Source organism: Equus asinus, chromosome 4 (genome assembly GCF_041296235.1).
Source record: "Equus asinus isolate D_3611 breed Donkey chromosome 4, EquAss-T2T_v2, whole genome shotgun sequence".
In the NCBI taxonomy this organism is placed as follows: Eukaryota; Metazoa; Chordata; class Mammalia; order Perissodactyla; family Equidae; genus Equus; species Equus asinus.
Genome location: NC_091793.1, coordinates 71,316,657 through 71,334,925, shown reverse-complemented (window position 1 = coordinate 71,334,925; position 18,269 = coordinate 71,316,657). Strand labels below are relative to the sequence as shown.

The 18,269-nt window shown below is 49.1% G+C and overlaps 1 protein-coding gene across 9 annotated transcripts in view; it reads left to right on the top strand.

The window, feature by feature from the left end:
• Positions 1-325: 325 nt before the first annotated feature.
• The window catches only part of CFAP221 (cilia and flagella associated protein 221), a 91,951-nt gene continuing 74,007 nt past the window's right edge, over positions 326-18,269 (top strand). For 7 of the 9 annotated variants that reach the window (XM_070507510.1, XM_070507507.1, XM_070507508.1 and 4 more), the window contains exons 1-6: positions 377-578; positions 1,975-2,160; positions 4,511-4,611; positions 13,128-13,214; positions 13,371-13,469; positions 15,264-15,364. In XM_070507510.1, the coding sequence (XP_070363611.1) occupies positions 2,022-2,160; positions 4,511-4,611; positions 13,128-13,214; positions 13,371-13,469; positions 15,264-15,364 (527 nt within the window). In that variant the 5' untranslated portion in view covers positions 377-578; positions 1,975-2,021. Of the gene's footprint in view, positions 693-1,974; positions 2,161-4,510; positions 4,612-13,127; positions 13,215-13,370; positions 13,470-15,263; positions 15,365-18,269 lie in introns of all 9 variants that reach the window. The other 2 variants (XM_070507506.1, XM_070507505.1) reach the window with 2 other exon arrangements.

The following is an 18,269-nucleotide window of genomic DNA, read 5'->3' as shown; positions in this document are numbered from 1 at the left end:
TTGCAAGTGGGTGTTGAAGGTTCATTATACTATCCTGTCCAGCTTTGTACATGTTTGAAACTTACCACAACAGGCAATGTAAAAAAAACTACTTACGCTGAAGTCTGGCGTCCGGAGAAGCTCCACCCCCTGCTCTTGGCTGGCCCCGCCCCTCTGGGTGCGCGCAGGTTTCCAGTTCCCGGTATCTCCCGACTTTCTCATCTCCCCTCGGGAATCCCTTCGCCTCCCACCTCCTAAGTCGCGCTCTGTCTTCTCCTGCAGGCCCCGCAGACTGCTCCGAGTCCCCAGAAGTCACCCATGGCCTCCGGACCTCGAGCCGCGGTCCCGACTTCCCCTCGTGCCCGGGGAGTTTGGTCTCGTCCTGGCGCAGACCCTGGGAGCGCGTCCGCGTCGTCATGGCGACGGGCAGAGCGGGCGCTGGCTCCGGCGAATCCAGCCCGGGAACCAGCTCCAGTGTGAGCCGCCTGGGACCTGGGGCCCAGGGTGGCCCCCTTGGCCGCCGTCGAGCTGCTGAGGCCGCCTGACCTCCAGGCGGGTGTCCAGCTGCAAATCAGCCTGGCCCCGGGGTCGGAGGAGAGGTCGGGCCTAAAGGGTTAAATGGGGCTGCGGGCGGTGCGTGGGTCTGGGGTCGACCCCGGCCCCTGCCAGGGGATGGAGTAACGGCCGCCAAGGGGAGCAGGCGTTTGGCAAGGGTGAGAGGGCCTGCCCCGTGGTGGATTCCGCAAGGGGACCGAGGATGTGGGGGTGTGAAAAGGGAGAAAAGTTCACCCTGGGGGTGAGCGAACTGGAATAGGAGCGTGTGTGAGAACGTTCAGCTGTTGTACCTGCCTGAAGAGGGCAGGGAGTTTGAGGGACCCAGAGAAGGGGCCGGAGAGTGAGCTTGGCGCAGGTGTCTAGGGGCTGGAGGGGAATGGAGCAGGCGGGTGGAGGCTGAGCTGGGAAGGGGGAATCCTCAGCCATGCCAGTGAGAGCAATGGCGAGGGGTGGGGATGACGCAGAAACTTCTTTCAGAAAGTGCTTATTAAGCACTTCCTTCAGTCCAGTCACTCTATTTTGCTTGTTGCTGTAGACTGTTCTGGGAATCTAAAGCTATGAGCATTCTCAGACGAACAGAAAGCAAGCACATAAAGACCCATGCATGATTTTACATTCAATCTGGGGCTTCACAGAGCAGCCCCCAGCCTGTACCAGGGCCCCAAGTTAAGAGACTCAGCTGTGGAAGATATAAAGAGTGTGGGATCTGTAAAGCGCCCTTACAGGGCACTAAATTATTAACACCAGATGAGCAGTAGAGGCAGTAACTGCTAAAGAACCTTAAAGGACGTTGCAATCAGTGTGAACTTTATGAAGAGGGTCAACTTAAAATGAGTGTGTTAGGGGGAGGCAAGTCTGACAAGGGTCCCACGTGACCCAGGACCCTAGATCCTAGGAGAGCCTCCAGGGGGTGGAGGAGCTCTGTGGCTTTCCACCTCTCACCCTGTTAGGAGAGGGGCCCAGGAAGGTGACACATAAATGCCATGTCCTGTAAAGTGTTTCCACATGTTAAGGGGTGTTATGGTCACAGGCATCTAAGAAACTGATTTGGAGAAATCTCAAAGAAGAGGCCTGTTTCACTGTTTCCTTTAACACTTTCCAAACTTACTCAACTGTGAGAGCCTTTCTTTTTCCCTCCACGTGCCCCTATTAACAGCTAAGAAGCACCAGGACCACATTTTGGGAAAAGCTCTTGAAAAGAATTAAGGACCATGGAAGGGTTTTTAGCAATGGCACAATATTGGGTCGTGATGTGTGATGCAAGGAGTTGAATGGGACAGCCATGTCTGGGAATGGAGTGGCCAGCAGAGAGGCCAGAGGCAGGGCAGGCCTGAGCCACAGTAAACCAGGCAGTGACAAGAGGTGCATTTGTCCAGGATTGAGAAAAAGAACGTGTGTGGTTTCCCACGGATGACTAGACTGCTACTGTTTCCTTCCCAGGAAATGACCCTTGGCTCTAAAAAGAGGACCCCATTTTTCATGATAAAATGGCAGCAGTGAAAACCCCCAGCAGAGAACTAAAGAATGCTGAGGAACCGTTTAATAACGTCTCGCCCGTCCTTTTGAAGAGTCTAGTGGAGGAGCCCAAGAGAAGAACAGAAGTACCTAATCACCTCCTAGAATCGAGTAAGTGGTTAGAAAACAGATTTGCTTTACAGCTCACGTCTTCCCAGAGGATCCAAAGTCCAGAAAGCGAAATGGAATTTTTGGTGCTGATTTATCTGTGTTGTTTCATAGGCTCATAATAGTTTTTCTTATTAAGAGCAGTGGTTCTATTTAGGTCCATCCACTTCACTGATAGATTTTTGTGGTGCAGATTATTCACCAGGTTCTGTTGCTTCCACATCCTCAGATATCTTTCCATCTGTCCCCAGTGCCTGTTCCTCATCCTCAGCAGGTCACTAGACTATTGTAGTGCCCTCTTCCCTGGCCACACTCTCCTCGGGACCCCCTTTCACACCCCAGTCAGTTTCCTTTGCAGAGTCCTGGCTCTCTCCTGTCCCTGTCCTGCTCAGATGCGCTCAGCGGTTCCCCTTGCACACAGAATAAAGTTGCAATTCCTTCTCTGGGCATTTGGTCCCCTTTGCTGTTGATCTGAACCGGCCCGCCCAGTGCCATCCCCGTGCCGTCCCCTCTATCCTCAGCTCCAGCCACGCCATCTTACTCCTGCTCCTTCGAGACCACATGCATTTCAGATCTTCTTGCCTTTTTCCAAGCACGTTCCTTAGTGTGAAAAGCCTGGTAAATCCTGTAGCTATTATGTAAAAGCGAATCATTTTGCCTCATTATTCTCACTTAAGCCACATAACCTCATGAGATACGCTCTCCTTCCATTTTACTGTTGGGGAAGCTGAGACTCAGGTCAGATGAGTTCCCCAAGGTGGTGCAGCTAGGTGGCGAGTTGGTGTTCAGCTGATGCCGCGTGATGTCCAGCCGGTCTTCAAGGCCCACCGCAAATGCTGGAAATGTAGTGTTTCGGTGTCGTTCTTTCGTCTCTGTAGAACTTGAGTGCAAGTTAGTATGCTTGACTGTTTCTGGGCATTAACAGAAAAATGCCTGTTTTACATCTATTTTGTGGCCCTAAAAACAAAACCTTCAGCATTAAAAAAAAATTACCAAATACTGTTAATTTCAATACTTAAAAAATTACCAAATAACCTACAGAGATTGTCAGTCCCCCTGAAACACCATCCTTACCCTGTTCCAGCCCTTCAGTTGGGCCCAAAGCTGATGACAGTGACAGCTCAGCTGGTGAGGAGTGGAAACCCCAAACGCTTCACACCCACTTCAGATGTATGCTGGGATCACAGCTAAGGGATGGTGTAAGGCTGTCCGTGCCTCACAGGATTTGGGTACAGCCAAGGCTGAAAGGTTATCATTCGTTAGAAATTGGGCAGTGCTTTCATACTGAGGGAGGCTGCTTGGGGGGGAGTCAGACAGACCTTGGCTTGGTTTTTAACTGCGAGCTGTGGGTGTGTTGCTTAACCTTGTTGAGTCTCAACGTCCTCATCTGCAGAGTGGAAGTGATACCTACCCCGTAGCATAGGACTGGGGACAACAAACAAATGCCTGGTGTAAAGCACTGATGGTGCAGAAACGAGCGTGTAGCGGGTTCTCAGTGCCTGCTCTGCATGGCTCAGCACCTGTTGAGTGAAGAGCTGGGGGGTTTGTAGACCCAGACACTTGTGAGCTCAGCTGTGTTAACCGTGTTCTCAAAACTGGGGGAAAAAAAAGACGTTCATGTTACAACAATAGCAGTTGGAGACTTTCCTGTCCAGAGCAATAATTATTCAGAGCTGTCAGACTACTCTATATCACACTGTAATTCTATTCAGAGGAAATCAGATAATGACAGTTACATAAAGAGTACAGTTGTGCATCGCTTAACACTGGGGATACGTTCTGAGAAATGCGTTGGTAGGCCATGTTCTCTTTGTGTGAACATCACAGAACGTACTTACACAAGGCTGGATGGTATAGCCTACTACACACCTGTGTGTTAGGCTGTGTGGTACTAATCTTGTGAGACCACCATCATATATGTGGTCCGTTGTTGACTGAAACGTCGTTATGCGGCACTTGACGGTAATAAAATTAAACTCTGGTGTTTGGAGTCTTTGAACTGGGTCCTCATTTCGTAGTAAATGATGGCAGTGCTGGAGCAAAGGCAGGGCTTGCGCTCTTCTCGAGCTCGTGTTCTATACGAAGACTCGTATAAAATGTGTGAAGAGCCAATTATTTTAACAGGTAATAAACAGTCGATGTGAGTTTGTATTGTGATGATAATATCTCCAGCTGATGGGTGCAAGTCGAGAGCGAGAAGCAGAACATGCGTTTGGAACTGACCGTTAATCTTGTTGACAGCTGTATCCTCTGTCTGAAAACTTCATATGCTTAAAATATCCTAAATTAAATATCCCTTTCATTTAATATTTTTTTATGTCTCATCTCAGACTTATCTACATTGTTTTTTTAGAGATTTATGCAAAGCTTCTGAATAATAAGGTCATCCAGGCAAAACCTGGCATCCTGCACTTTGGAGGCTATCAAGTAGGAAAACAACACCACCAGGCTCTGGTAAGCACTTTTTAAGTGGGATAATTAATCATCGTAATGAAATGACATGACTGCTCTGCGTTTATGTTATTTGTTCATCTAAAGAGCAGCGTACTCAGCGGAAGGGCAGGTATAAATTGAGCCAGAAAGGCAGTTCTAGAATGAGAAATTTTGAAGTTGCACCAGTGTCCTTGGGCAAATTACTTCCCCTGCCAAGGGCTCCTCCTCTTTCCAAACGGATACCGTTGCTGAGTGACTCTTAGGGGCCAGGAACCGTGCTTGTGTCTCATATGATTCATTTGGGCTTCTACTAGCTCTGTGGAGGTTGTATTATTACTCTCATTATATAGATGAGGAAACCGAGATTCCAAAAGGTTGAATAGTTGGCTCAAGAACGCAGAGCTCCTAAGTGACGGAGACAGACTGACCCCTGGGTTGCCTTCCTCCAGACCAGTGTACCCTTCTCCGTGCCTACATCACCAGGGAGAGGGTGTCCGTTTCCTAGGAGGCTCGAGCGAGGGTTCCATTTCACCTGCTTGGGTCAGATGCTCATGGTTATATCAGTCATCCTGGCCAGAGAGATTCTGGCCAGATCTGGGGCGGCAGGAGTCAGCGCCACTGAACAGGCTCCAGAAGGGACAGATGAAGGGATGGACCGCAAAGCAGCCGAATCCTATAGTGACTGCAGTCCACCCCTGAGCCACACAGAGGTCCAGTCCTTCCTGGGTCCCCTTCAGTGACCTGGATGTTCAGACCATGGTGGGCTCTGGGTGGCTACAGCATTCCTGACTCCCATGCTAAAGGGGACCTGAACATTTAAATCAGCTCTACAACCCCAGTGACCTCACCATGATCCTCTAAAGTCACACTGAGCAGGGCACCAGAGTTACTCCAACAGGGCGCTAGATCTGAGAGCCAAACTGGCCTCTGAGTGTGGACTGGATTCTCTTCACATGGGCCCTGAGACTCTGGCTTTATGTGAGGTCCCCCTCTGGCCCTGTGCCCACATAAAGTCTCGACTTTTAGATGTAGTGCATTCTTAGAAGCCGTGGCTCAAAGTGGATCATTTTAAGGTAGGATTCCGGCTATTGTGTTAGACTGCTCAGGGTGAGAAGAACCACTGGAGGAAACTGACAAATGATAGAGCCGTCAGGAAGTGGAGTTGGGTCTTATCAAGTGTCCCCAACAGCAGAGAATGCCGTTTCCATGAGTCCTGACACACTCAAGTGGGCAGAAAGAGAGTAGATCAAGAGAGGAAGCTGTCAGGTGCCAAGTGTTCCCTCTCAGGAAAGGGTCAGGATCTAAAACTGGTTGGGAACTTCCCTGTCAACTGACAAGGACGCATTTCCTAGAGCGTGGTGTCAAAGACCAAGGTTGATAATTCACCTGGGAGCTTACTTTTCCTGGGTATGAGGTATGCTGTCTAGATTACGGTAGGAAAGATCTAAATAATTATCATTCATAATGTTCATTGTTCATAATGAATAAACAATTCACTCCCCAGCCCCCTCACTCTCCTCATGCCCCCACTCACCCCACCCCCACCCTCAGCAACCACTAATCCACTTTCCATTGGTGTAGATTTGCCTATTCTGGACATTTCATATGAATGGAATCATGTAATACGTGGTCTTTTGTACTAGCTTCTTTCATTTGGCATGATGTTTTCCAGGCTCATTCAATTTGCAGCATCTATCGGTACTTCATTCCTTTTTACGGCTGAATAGTCTTCCGTTGTCTGGGTGTACTGCATTCTGTTTATCTGTTCAGCGGTTGATGGACATTTGGGTTTCTACTTTGGGGCTATCATGAAAAATGCCACTCTTTTTTTTTTTAAAGACTTTATTTTTTTTTCCTTTTTCTCCCCAAAGCCCCCCGGTACATAGTTGTACATTCTTCATTGTGGGTCCTCCTAGTTCTGGCATGTGGGACGCCGCCTCAGCATAGTTTGATGAGCAGTGTCACGTCTGCGCCCAGGATTCAAACCAACGAAACACTGGGCCGCCTGCAGCGGAGCGTGCAAACTTAACCACTCGGCCATGGGGCCAGCCCCATGAATAATGCCACTCTGAACATTTCTGTGCATGTTGTTGTATGGACATATTTTCAGTTCTCTTGGATATATATCAAGGAGTGGAATCATTGGGTTGTATGTTATGTTAGTTTTCTGTGGCTGCCATAGCAAATTACCACAAATTTAGGGCCTTAAAAAGACAGAAATTTATTCTGGAGGCCAGAGACCAAACTCAAGGTGTCGGCAGGGCCATGCCACCTCTGAAGGCTCTTGGGAAGAAGCTTTCCTTGCCTCTTCCAGCTTCTGGTGGCTCCAGGTGTTCTTTGGCTTTATGGCTGCATAACTCCAATCTCTGCCTCCATCTTCACATGGCCTTCTCCTCTGACCCCCTGTATCTTTCCCTCTTCTGTCTCTTAAAAGGACACCTGTCATTGGACTTAGGGCTCATCTGAGTAATCCAGGATGATCTCATCTCAAGGTCCTTAACTAGTAACATCTGCAATGACCCTTTTCCCAAATAAGATCACATTCACACATTTCAGGTCTTAGGATGCAGACATATCTTTTTGAGCCCACCATTCAACTCACTGTTGTTTTGTTTGCATTTCCCTAAAGGCTAATGATATTGAGCGTCTTTTCATGAGCTTACTGGTCATGATGTAAAAAAGCCCTGTGGAAGAGAAGGCATTTGGGGAGAAGGCATTCAAGGCGTAGAGGAAGACATGGAGAGAGGTGCAGGGGGAGCAAGCACGTGGCGTATTTGGAGACCAGCGTGCAGCCTGGTTTACCTGTTGTAGGGTTTGGGAGGGAGATAAAGCTTCATTCTGCTGAAGACGGGAGGCCATCCCTGTTTTCTGTGTAGCACAATGCCTGACGCACAGAGGGCACTCTATAAACATTTGTGGCTGATACTGAACTCACTTTATAGGAAGAGAATAAATTGGCAGACTCACTAATTCCAAGTAAATGCAGGGTAAAGTCTAAATAATGATGCTGCTCCTCTCAGACATTAAAACAGACGGATAGATAAAAGTACAAAATGATTTCATCTTAATAACATCCTGAGAGATCTTGGGCGAGCCAGCCTCCTGTTTCCATCAGCAAAGTTAGCGGAAGCCTAAGGTAATTACCTTGAGATTCTTGCCAAACAAGGGGAAAATCTCCGCTTTTATCTTGGTTTTGCTACAGGAAACTAAGCAAATTGCCCAAGAATGGAATGATTGAATGTGGGTTTAAAACCACAATAACTTGTTCATTAACGTTGGAGATTGATGCAGACCTGGTTAAAGGATTTAAAGCCTTTTACTTGAATTCGTATTGCAATCAATGTTTCGATTTACTTTGAAACTGGAAATAATAGTTCCCAGTTTTCTCAAAACCAAGACCTCTTAAATTCTTTTTGCCTCTGCAGAAAGATTTTGTTTGGGAAACTATACTATTAGGTGAATAATTAATCCATGTTTCCATGGAATAACCAGTGTTACTGCTGCCAGCCCAGAGCAAAGTTGTCAGCCCACACAGCCTTATCTCGCATAAATTAACTGTTCCTCCGGGCTCAGAAATAATAGTATTAGTTTTTAATTCCCTCTTGCAGCCTTTAGAGACCCCCAGCCCCCAGGATCTTGATTCTCAAAATTGGGGCCATGAATCCCACAGCTTCTCAGTGTGTGAACGAGGGTGGGGAGAGTTGGGGCCACAGTATAAACATGGTGCATCTTTCTGGAGCATCAATTTTACTCTCACATTTTGGAGAAATGCATTATAGAGCAAAATTTTAGAGTAAAATGTATAACCAATATGCATTTTAAGATAAAACACTTTAAAGAACTTATGGGGCTGCTTGAATTTTGTCCGCAGATCTCTTGTATTAGGTACTCACCTCTGAGGAGCTATGCCGCTAAGGGAGGCATTAAAAGATTCCAACCTGGAGGCTGAAATGTTGTGTTAGGCAAATACTGTGATAAGTGCTTGGGGTTGAAGGTTAGCCCCTCCCCACCTCAAGCCAAGCCTTCACTAGAGGGTGGGTTTCGCTCTGCCCTGTGGAAGGAGAAGACTAGTTATCTCCTGAGGGGGTGCAGATGGGGGTGTGAGGAGGTATGGGAGGGGGTGGAGAGAGCTGTGAGAATCCTTGGGAAACCCCTGCAGATCTTGAGGAAAAGCTGTTAACCCATGACTACCTCATGTGTGGTTGGTGGTTTTGCTGTGTGTTTACTGTGGGGAGCAGTTCTGAAAAACCGAAGCAGGGGCTGAATTTCATGTTACAGTCAATATGGTGCCCTGTGGAGGTCACGTCAAAGTCACAAGGACCCACAGGGCCAGGACGAGATCAGCTCTCAGGCGAACAGAGAGCTTGGAGGGCCTGGGGCTATCTACTGACCCCAAACGGGAAGGCAGGGTAGGATTTTAGGCAATTTTATCTTGCCTCCCTCAAGGGCCATGCTGGGTTATTCATGTTTTCTTACGCTTTCAAATGAACTTTTAATATTAATTTAAAATACACTTTCTAAACACTTCCTTCATCTTCTCAAGCCTGTTTTTCTTTGAATGATTTTTTTCCCCAGTTTGAATTATAAATGGAAAGGCAGGAATGCCATTTTAGCCCTGAAAGGATATCACTTTTAACAATTTAAGAAATAAAACTCAGGGCCAGCCCAGTGGTATAGTGGTTAAGTTTGCATGCTCTGCTTTGGTGGCCCGGGGTTCACGGGTTCGGATCCCAGGCACAGACCTACACACTGCTGTTCAAGCCATGCTGTTGTGGTGTCCCACATACAAAATAAGGAAGATTGGCACAGATATTAGCTAGTGACAGTTTTCCTCAAGCAAAAAGAGGAAGATTGACAACAGATGTTAGCTCAGGGCCAATCTTCCTAACCAAATAAATAAATAAATAAATAAAACTGACCTGCTGAGAAAGTATGAAAATAAAGATAGGAATGCAGTTTGGGCACCGAGGTTTGCTGAGCTATGAGACAGCAGGACGTAGTGGGAAGAGCCCTAGACCAAGGCTGGAGACCAGGATCCTGGCCCAGCTCTGCCCTTAACCCGTGTGCTGTGAGCAGGACCAACCTCTGCGTCTTCATACAGCAAGGGGACTGTGCTAAATGCCCTCGGTGTCCTTCTAGGGCTCAGACAACAGTCTTCAGCAGCACAAAGAACATGGGTTATGACAGCATGCCGTATATGCAAGCAAAACCTGAGAACTGCACAATTAATTGAATCTCCAGTCTTCCCGATAGATCTTGAAAGTCGGCCTCTTGCATGTTGACTTTCTTTTCTAAAATGTAGAGAGCAAGCTGTTCTTTTTTCGCTTTAATCTGTTAAGTTTTGTTGTTGTTTTGAGTTTATTTTAAAAGCTCATTGGCAAACACGCTCCCTGGGGTTGTCTTAGGCAACGTTTGGTTTAAACGTCCCTGTGAGGAGAAGGATGTTTCCCCCCGCGGCCCCCCGCCCCAACCCAGTCTGTGGACTGCCCTCTCGCATGTCTGCCGCCTGCCAAGCCAGGCAGGGGGGGCGCCCAGCACTTAGTCTCATTTCACTTCAGTTCTCAAGGAAAAGCTGAACGTTTCGTTTTCTTCCTCTTTCCGCACTCCCTTTACCTAAATATCTAAATTTTGTTTGAGTCTGTTGTTTCTTATTTCTCTATTGATCCAAGTGAGTAATTCCAGATCAAGAATCTTTTAAAAGTGAATATGGGAACTGTAGCCAAATAATATGTCTTTTTTTTTTTAAAGATTGGCACCTGAGCTAACATCTGTTACCAATCTTCCTCCTCTTCTTTTGCCCCCAAAGCACCCCAGTACACAGTTGTATATTCTAGTTATAGGTCCTTCTAGTTGTGGCATGTGGGACACCACCTCAGCATGGCTGGATGAACGGTGCCATTGTCCGCACCCAGGGTCCAAACTGGCAAAACCCCAGGCTCCCGAAGCAGAGTGTGTGAATGTAACCGCTCGGCCACAGGGCCGGCCTCTAATATATCTTTGATTATCATGAATGGGATCTTTACTGTTTTATTCTCTAAGAAAATCATTCCATATTTTCTCATTGCTAATTTTCCACTCCCTTGACAATGTAGCCGTCATCTGAAGCCCGGCCTTCATATGGGAGGGTCGTGCGCAGGTTTGCATTTCCTCTGCCACTCTGAGGGGGGAGGAAGCACTGGGTTTCATTATTTTTTTAAATCAAAATCTGGCTCAGCCCCTCCCCTTCAGGCGCTGGCTGGATCTCCAGTCTCAGAGGTTCCAGCTCCTGTTGGACCATTCTGGAATACTGGAGCAACTGAGCCAGCCCAGCAGCTGTGAGGACAGACCTTTTGTCTCTAGCCTGTGAAGCTGCTTGTTGCAAACTAACCTAGACCAGTGAAGTTCTTTCTAACTGTCAGATAGATAATTGAAAATCTGACGGTACTGGGAGCTGGGAGCCATAGGTCCCCTGCCCGACAGCCTTGCTGCTAGGTGGTCTGCTGCAAGGAAAACAGGTCTGAGAAGAGATTCGGCTGTGCATATAAACACATATTAGCAAGCAGGCAAAAAAGACTCATCGAACTTACAATCCCCGAGAAGCCCCAGCCGGAGCTCCTTGCAAGGACACTCTGCTGGCAGCAGATGCCGCAGCTTTCCCTCGGTAGGACTGGCGACCTTCCGACAGGCAGACAGGATTTTTTTGTGAAGTGCAAAACTCGGGATCTAAGGGAGTCCTGGGCCTTTGAATGTCATTCTAAAGGATAATGGCTTCTGGGCTCCCCAGATTCCCATAGCCCTTTTGTTCAAGAGCGGAGATGCCTGCATGATATTCCAGTTAGTCCACATCTCCCAAGTGTCCTCGACGCTCATGTGGAAGAGCCCTGGTGTGATCCAGGGGAGCGTTACTGGAGTGCTCTTAGTGGCCGCCTCTGGAGCGTGGAGTCTGGATGGGGCTTTCAGTGCCCTGGGCCCTCCTGGGGTGCAGATTACTGATTCCTTCTAGGGTAACCACCCCCTGGATGTACGTTAAAACCAGTCCATGCACCCTGTTGGTTGCGCTGTCCTTACTGAATTATTTTACAGTAAATGACAGACAGTATAACCGCTTCTGCTCCCAGGTCTTCCTGCACTCCAGCTCGAGGCCGTCAAGGTCCTCCCTCCACAACAAGCCTAGGGAGAGAGCTCTGTGTCGAGGTTCCAGGCCTGGGGCCGAGTGGTCACCTCACCCTCTCCAGGCAGATCCCACCACCCCAGAGCTCAGATGGCGATGGGCACAGGCTCCAGGCGTCCTGGGTCCCAGCATCCCTGCCCTCCCGGTCTCTCCTGGAAGGACTGCTCTTGTGGATAATGCCCCAGGAGCCCACACCTTCACCAGGACGGCCCCTGTGTAGGGCCCTTGGAGGTTGAGAGAGGCCTGGGCAATATTTGGGTTTTTTTTTTTTTAGGCTTTTAGCATATTAAAAAAGAGAAGAGGGGCCAGCCCTGTGGCCTAGTGGTTAAGTTCAATGCCCTGCTTCGGCGGCCCAGCTTTGGTTCCCGGGCACAGACCTACACCACCTGTCAGTGGCCGTGCTGTGGTGGCAGCCCGCATACAAAATAGAGGAAGACTGGCACAGATGTTAGCTCAGTGAGAATCTTCCTCAGCCAAAAACCAAGAAAAAGAGAAGACATGCCAAAACAGGGTCACAAACACTGTGGTGCTTTAAGAAGGTTCACAGGTGACAAATGAGAACTATTAACAAATGCCAACACCAGTGAGACCTTATCAGGCAATAATGTCTGAAGTCTAATTTAGGGCTTTGATGATCATGAGACCTCGGGCAGTGGGCCCCACGACAGGCCCAGGCTCTGGCCTAGACTTTGGAAACCAAAGGCCTCTTAATGGTCCCCTGGCCCAGGTGAAACCCAGATCCCCAGAACCCAAAGTCCTTGCTCTGCTCCCAGCAGAGGGAGGAAACCCCTCTCCTCAGAGACCTGGGTTCATCCAGCACGTTGTCCTGCCTCACGGGGACAGCCCTCGCTGCCACCGTCAGAGAACTCCTGGCCTCCAGTCCTTTTAGTCTGTCCCTGGATGAATTGGAGGCTGTCCCGGCCACACTCTTCCTGATATTTTGACTGCCTAAGTGTCGCCAGTCTCCAGGACCAGTGGCATTAATCAGAGAAACTATTGGGGTTGGTGGGTGGCTGGCTTCCTAGCTCAGTTGAATCACAGGACTAAGTGAGTTCAACCGAGAGCCTCATGGGGTAGCTGGTCAGGACTGGGAGGAGCGGGTGTGAGGGGACAGTGCGTGCTGGGGCGACCCTGGGGTGCAGGCTCTGCTGAAGCCCCTAAGCCGGGCACAGGGCACATGGCGTATTATTCTTTAGATGGTGATTGTTGTGTTTATTATTCTTTAAATGGTGTAGGATGGATTTTGAATCTTTTAAAAAGTTAAGAAGTGCATTCTATCCCCTCAAATCCCTTTTGGAACAAGATGAGCTGTAAATAAATGAGGAGATGAATATGCAAATGGGTGAGACAGCGTGTATTTTTCTGAATGCTTCTTTTTCTCTCCCAGCATCTGGTTAACGTCTCGAATGAAGACATAGATGTTCATATCTTACCCCCACAAACCAAATACTTTCAGATCAAGTATGTGAAAAAGGTAGGCAGCGGGTGCCAGTTCCTGCCCTGTGTTCCCTGTTGGGTCGAGGCTCTCTGTCCCGGGTCTGCTGGGGCGGCTGTGTGGTGTGTTGTCACCACAGTCCCATGCTCTGTGTGCTCTGGGGCTTGTCCGGACAACAGCCCGCTTGTCTTCTAGGAACACCGCCTTGTCCCTGGCTTGTCCCTCACGGTCACCGTTACATTTTCTCCAGACGAGTGGCGATACTATTATGATTGCATCCGTGTTCACTGTAAGGTAAGCTTCTTCAAATTGCTTTTAGGGGGAGGGGAGGGAGTCAAAACTTACATCCTCCAGGGAGGAAGACAGAGAGAGAGTGACGAGTGTGAATCCTCAGCCCAGGGACTGGGATGCCTCGGGCAGCCGTCTGAGTGGCATGGAGGGTCCTTGTCCAGTGGCGTGGGTCCCAGTTGGGAAAGCATTAGGCCACCGAGGACAGGGCAGAGCCACGAGACCCTGCTTGCTGCGGGTTTTCCGCCAGCCCTGGCCTGAGACCTCATTTATCGTATGGTGCCGGGAGACGACGAAGGCTTTTACAAATAAATTAAACACACTCCTTTAAGTGCGAGGTTAGAAAATTAACAACAGCCTCGAGTTGTGATTATAAACCTCGGAGACTGGACGGTGTCTTGTGCGGGGATTCCCCAGGGGCAGCCCGGGGGTCTGCAGGGAGGTGGCAGCCTGTGGGGCCTGCCCCCAGACGGCTGTGCTGTGCGAGTTCCTGTGAGCCTTTCCTGGGTCACCTAGTCCACCCCTGGGCCTCCAGCCAGAGCCAGCTCCACGTGCTGTCAGTCCTTCTCTTAACACTGTCGCCTCCACCCTTCCCTTTGCTCTGTATTCCAGGCCCAACTCTTGCAAGTTGAGAAGCCTTAAGGTTAACTAAATTTAATTTTTCAAAACTAAAATGGAAGAGTATGTTTTAGTAACAAACACAATTCAAAAGAAAAAAACAAACACAAAAACTGAAAATGAAACTGGAGTACTGCTTTCAGGAGGAACATTCTGTACCAAGAAGAAAGATCCTGGGACAGGATGGCACAGAGGGCCGGGGCCCAGCTCCCGCCACTGAAGAGGATGCTGATGATCCTGGGACAGGACGGCACAGAGGGCCGGGGCCTGGCTCCCCTCACTGAAGAGGATGCTGATGATCCTGGGACAGGACAGCACAGAGGGCCGGGGCCCGGCTCCCGCCACTGAAGAGGATGCTGATGATCCTGGACAGGACGGCACAGAGGGCCGGGGCCTGGCTCCCGCCACTGAAGAGGGTGCTGATGATCCTGGGACGGGATGGCACAGAGGGCCAGGGCCTGGCTCCCGTCACTGAAGAGGATGCTGATGATCCTGGGACAGGACGGCACAGAGGGCCGGGGCCTGGCTCCCGTCACTGAAGAGGATGCTGATGATCCTGGGACAGGACGGCACAGAGGGCCGGGGCCCGGCTCCCGCCACTGAAGAGGATGCTGATGATTCCCGGCCTTCATGAAGGACTTATCACTTTCCAAGGCCATCATCTTCTTGGTTCTTACAGAGCCTATAAGGAAAGGCAGAATTATCCCCATTTTGCAAAGGAAGAAACGAGGCCTGGGGAGGTTAAAGATCTTGAGCCAGGTCACACATTACGCGGGACCAGGAGCAGGCTCTGCGCCCTCTGCCCAGTTCATTGTTTACTGTGCGGCGTTGTCGGGCTCAGCTGACTCTGTGCTGGTTTCTCTCTCTTGGGCCACTGAAGACTGTGTTTCCATATAATTTCCTGAAATAGGAGCAGATAGATTTCTGTCTTTGTATCTACATGAGAGCATCATTATCTTTAGCTTTCCTGGATAAAAATGAATGAAATGTGCTTAAGTGTGTTTCCTACACTTTGTTTATAGCTAAGAAAACTCAGTATTTCTAATGTTGTACTTAAGCACTCAGGTTTCTTAAGGAAATGTTTTTAATGATAGAAAACAAGAAATAAAGCATCTACAAGTTCATCTTTGAACATTATAGTCTTCAATCTGGTAAACTTGACTTTTCTCCCATTAATTTTAGGGAGACGAGACTTTGATTGTTCCCATCCATGCCTATCCTGTCATGAACACACTGGACTTTCCCTCATTTATAAATCTGTCAAATGTTCTCCTTGGTGAAAGGTGAGTTACCAAAATGAACTATCAAAATGTCACAGGATGTGAAAAGTTAAGAGATACGTATGAAAAAACTTAGGTTTGTATTTTTCCTAATAGAAGGCTATCCTTCTAGCTGAATTAGCCTGGACTTGCAAGGTGGACTTGCAAGACTGTGGTTGCAAAGGGACAAAAAACCAAGTCAAAATATCATAAACAAGAAAGGGAGTTTATTAGGCCCTTTAATTGGAAAGGTGCAAGATGGGTCTTCAGGCGTGGCCGGGTCTAAGGGTTTAAGTCAGGTTGCAGAATCTGCCTCTCCCCGTGTCTTGGTTTTGCTGGCCTGTGCAACAGACAGTTCCTCCTCAACAGGCTCCCCGTCATGGGGGCGAGACAGCTGCCAGAAGCCCCGGATACTCCTGGCAACAGGGGAAGTGGATACGGGGAAGGCAAAGACAGGAGAAAGTCACTGTAGAAACCAAATCTCAGCTTCCCTCTTCCTTCTTGTTGGGAAAATAGTTAATAATTCCAATTGTAATTTAAGATATGTCTTGTTTTTTCAGTAAATAGTTGTTAAATACCTACTGCCAGGCATAGTGCTGTTGCCACTAGGGTTACAAAGAAGATGGATATTGAGCTGCTAGATGTTGATATATAATGGGCATGCCAATCATTAAAATCCTAAAATGCTTTTGTGCTTCTTGGGAAATATATCCCATCCTGAGTCCTTCATCCCTGCATCCCAGCTGCCTGGCCCCTCTCCGCCTTCCCCTCGTCTCCCGGTGACTCAGTAACTAAGTTGTTAATACCTAGCAGTTTGCCCCTGCAGGACCTGGCTCCAGCCTTCCATCCATTCTAATTGAGCAGTGCTTGGGAAGTCCCAGTGGATGGATATTTTGAATATCACCCACGGTAAAAAGAATAGACATGAATAGACAAAGATTCTGATTCTGAAGGTCTTCGAGTGTAATTGTGATGGAACCACGTCATCAATTAATTACACCAATTGCTAAGTGCTGTAATAGAGGCGCACAGGGTCCCATGTAGGCCCCGAAGAGGGAGCACGAAACTGCCTGGAGAGATGGGGAAACTCCTCACCCATTTGGGGGTGACATCTGGTTATCCTAAGAGGACACCATGGGATGGAAGGTGACAGTGGCATTCCAGGCATGGAGATACATGTGAAATGTGAAATGGCACAGCACGTCCAGGCCTGTCTAGAACATTCCTGTGACTGGATGTGGGTCACAGGAGCTATGGCAGGGGAAATAGGGAGAAGACTGAGCCAGAAGGCCTCATAGGCTTTGCTGGAATGGTAGATTTTACCCTGAGGCCATCACTGAAAGATTTAAGCAGAGAAATGGCGCAGTCAGATCCAGCTCTGGCGGCCTGTGCAGAGAATCGGAGGGGGCGTGGCCAGGGCACTGTGGTGAGCCAGGCACGAGACAGGAGAGGGCCTGGGACCCTTCAAAAATGGAGAGTAACTGCAAATATTTAAATGTAGCAGTAGTGTCTTAGGTCAGGTCCCTTAGAAGCAGAAACGAGGACACATTGCACATGATTCATTAAGGCATAACCCATAAAGGAGTGAAGAATAGGGATGGGGGCCCAGTCGCCCAGCCAAGGGCACCTTCCTGGAGAAGGTCAAGGTGAGAGTCATCAGCCACAGCACTCTAGAGCACGTGGTGCGTGCAACAGCCGGGGAAGAAGAGTCGACAGCATCCGCTGCAGACCTGCGGCAGCAGACTGTCCTTGATTTACACACCCACTTGTCAGCACTCCGCCTGGCTTCCTCTGGCTCTGCACTTAGACTTTTCTGGAGTGATGGTGTGGATTCCATGAGCAATCGAGCTGATGCGAGCTGTCACCTGGCAGAGGTGATCGTCTCCCAGAGGATTTTGTCATGAATGGATACTGCAGGGCTGACTACGCCAGGCGACCATGTCCAGGCTGCCTTCCCTCCCCAGGACAGACCGGGGCCTGGGAAGGAGGCCCTGGCAGCCTCCCAGGACCCCCATCAGTGGCACACCAAGAGGTGGGTGGTGGGAGTGGTCTGGCCCACATGCAAGCATTAACGGGAGTTCATTGTCTGTAGAAAATTTTAAAAAGGCAGCAAAACCTACTAGAAGTCCTACTGCAAGTCTAAATATTATCAGTGGGAAAATATTCCTCCCTACGAGGGTGGACTTGCTCCCAGCCTTTGCTCTGACGCATCAGAAGCGCTGCCTCATTCGTGATGTCCAGGTTCACTGTGGTCTCCAAGCTTGCCACTCTCAGTTTCATTCCTGTCACAGCGTTTCCTTACCTGTGAGTCCCGTTGGGGCATCTCCCTCAGTGCTGAGCGGCCCTGCCTCCGGCTCCTGCTCTTCCTCTGGCTCAGTGTGAGGCCCTCACCCCCGTATGCACAGGACACCCCCAGCGCTGCTCCATTTATTTCTCGGGCTGCTCGTGAGCTCAGCCTGTGGACAGAAGCAGATGCCCCTCCAGTGCTGCCGCTCTGCGCCTGCCCCGGCTGCTTGGCAGCTTCTGTGCCCGACCTCACCCGGTTTTCCTACCTGCCCCACCCAGAGGGCACCTCCTGGTCAGCGCCTCCTTCAGCTCCACCATCCACTTGTCACTGTGTCTGGGAGATGGGGCATCTGACTCAGCTTTGCCACTGCCTCGTTCCACTCGCCTCTCAACCCCTCAACCTCACTCTTTCCGTTTGTGGCTCCTTATGGAAAACCTAAAGCCCAGGATGGTTTTCTAAGGAATTTTGAGATCATTGGAAGGGAATGAAGAAGTGGTCCATGAATCGTCAAATCTTGTCTGTTGAAGACTGCTTTTAATGCTCAACTTGTCATCACTTCATTCATTCATGCATTCACCCATTCTGAATTTGGCCTGCCTGGCCCCCAGCTTGTGGCTTCTGATTTAATTAAACTGCTGACCT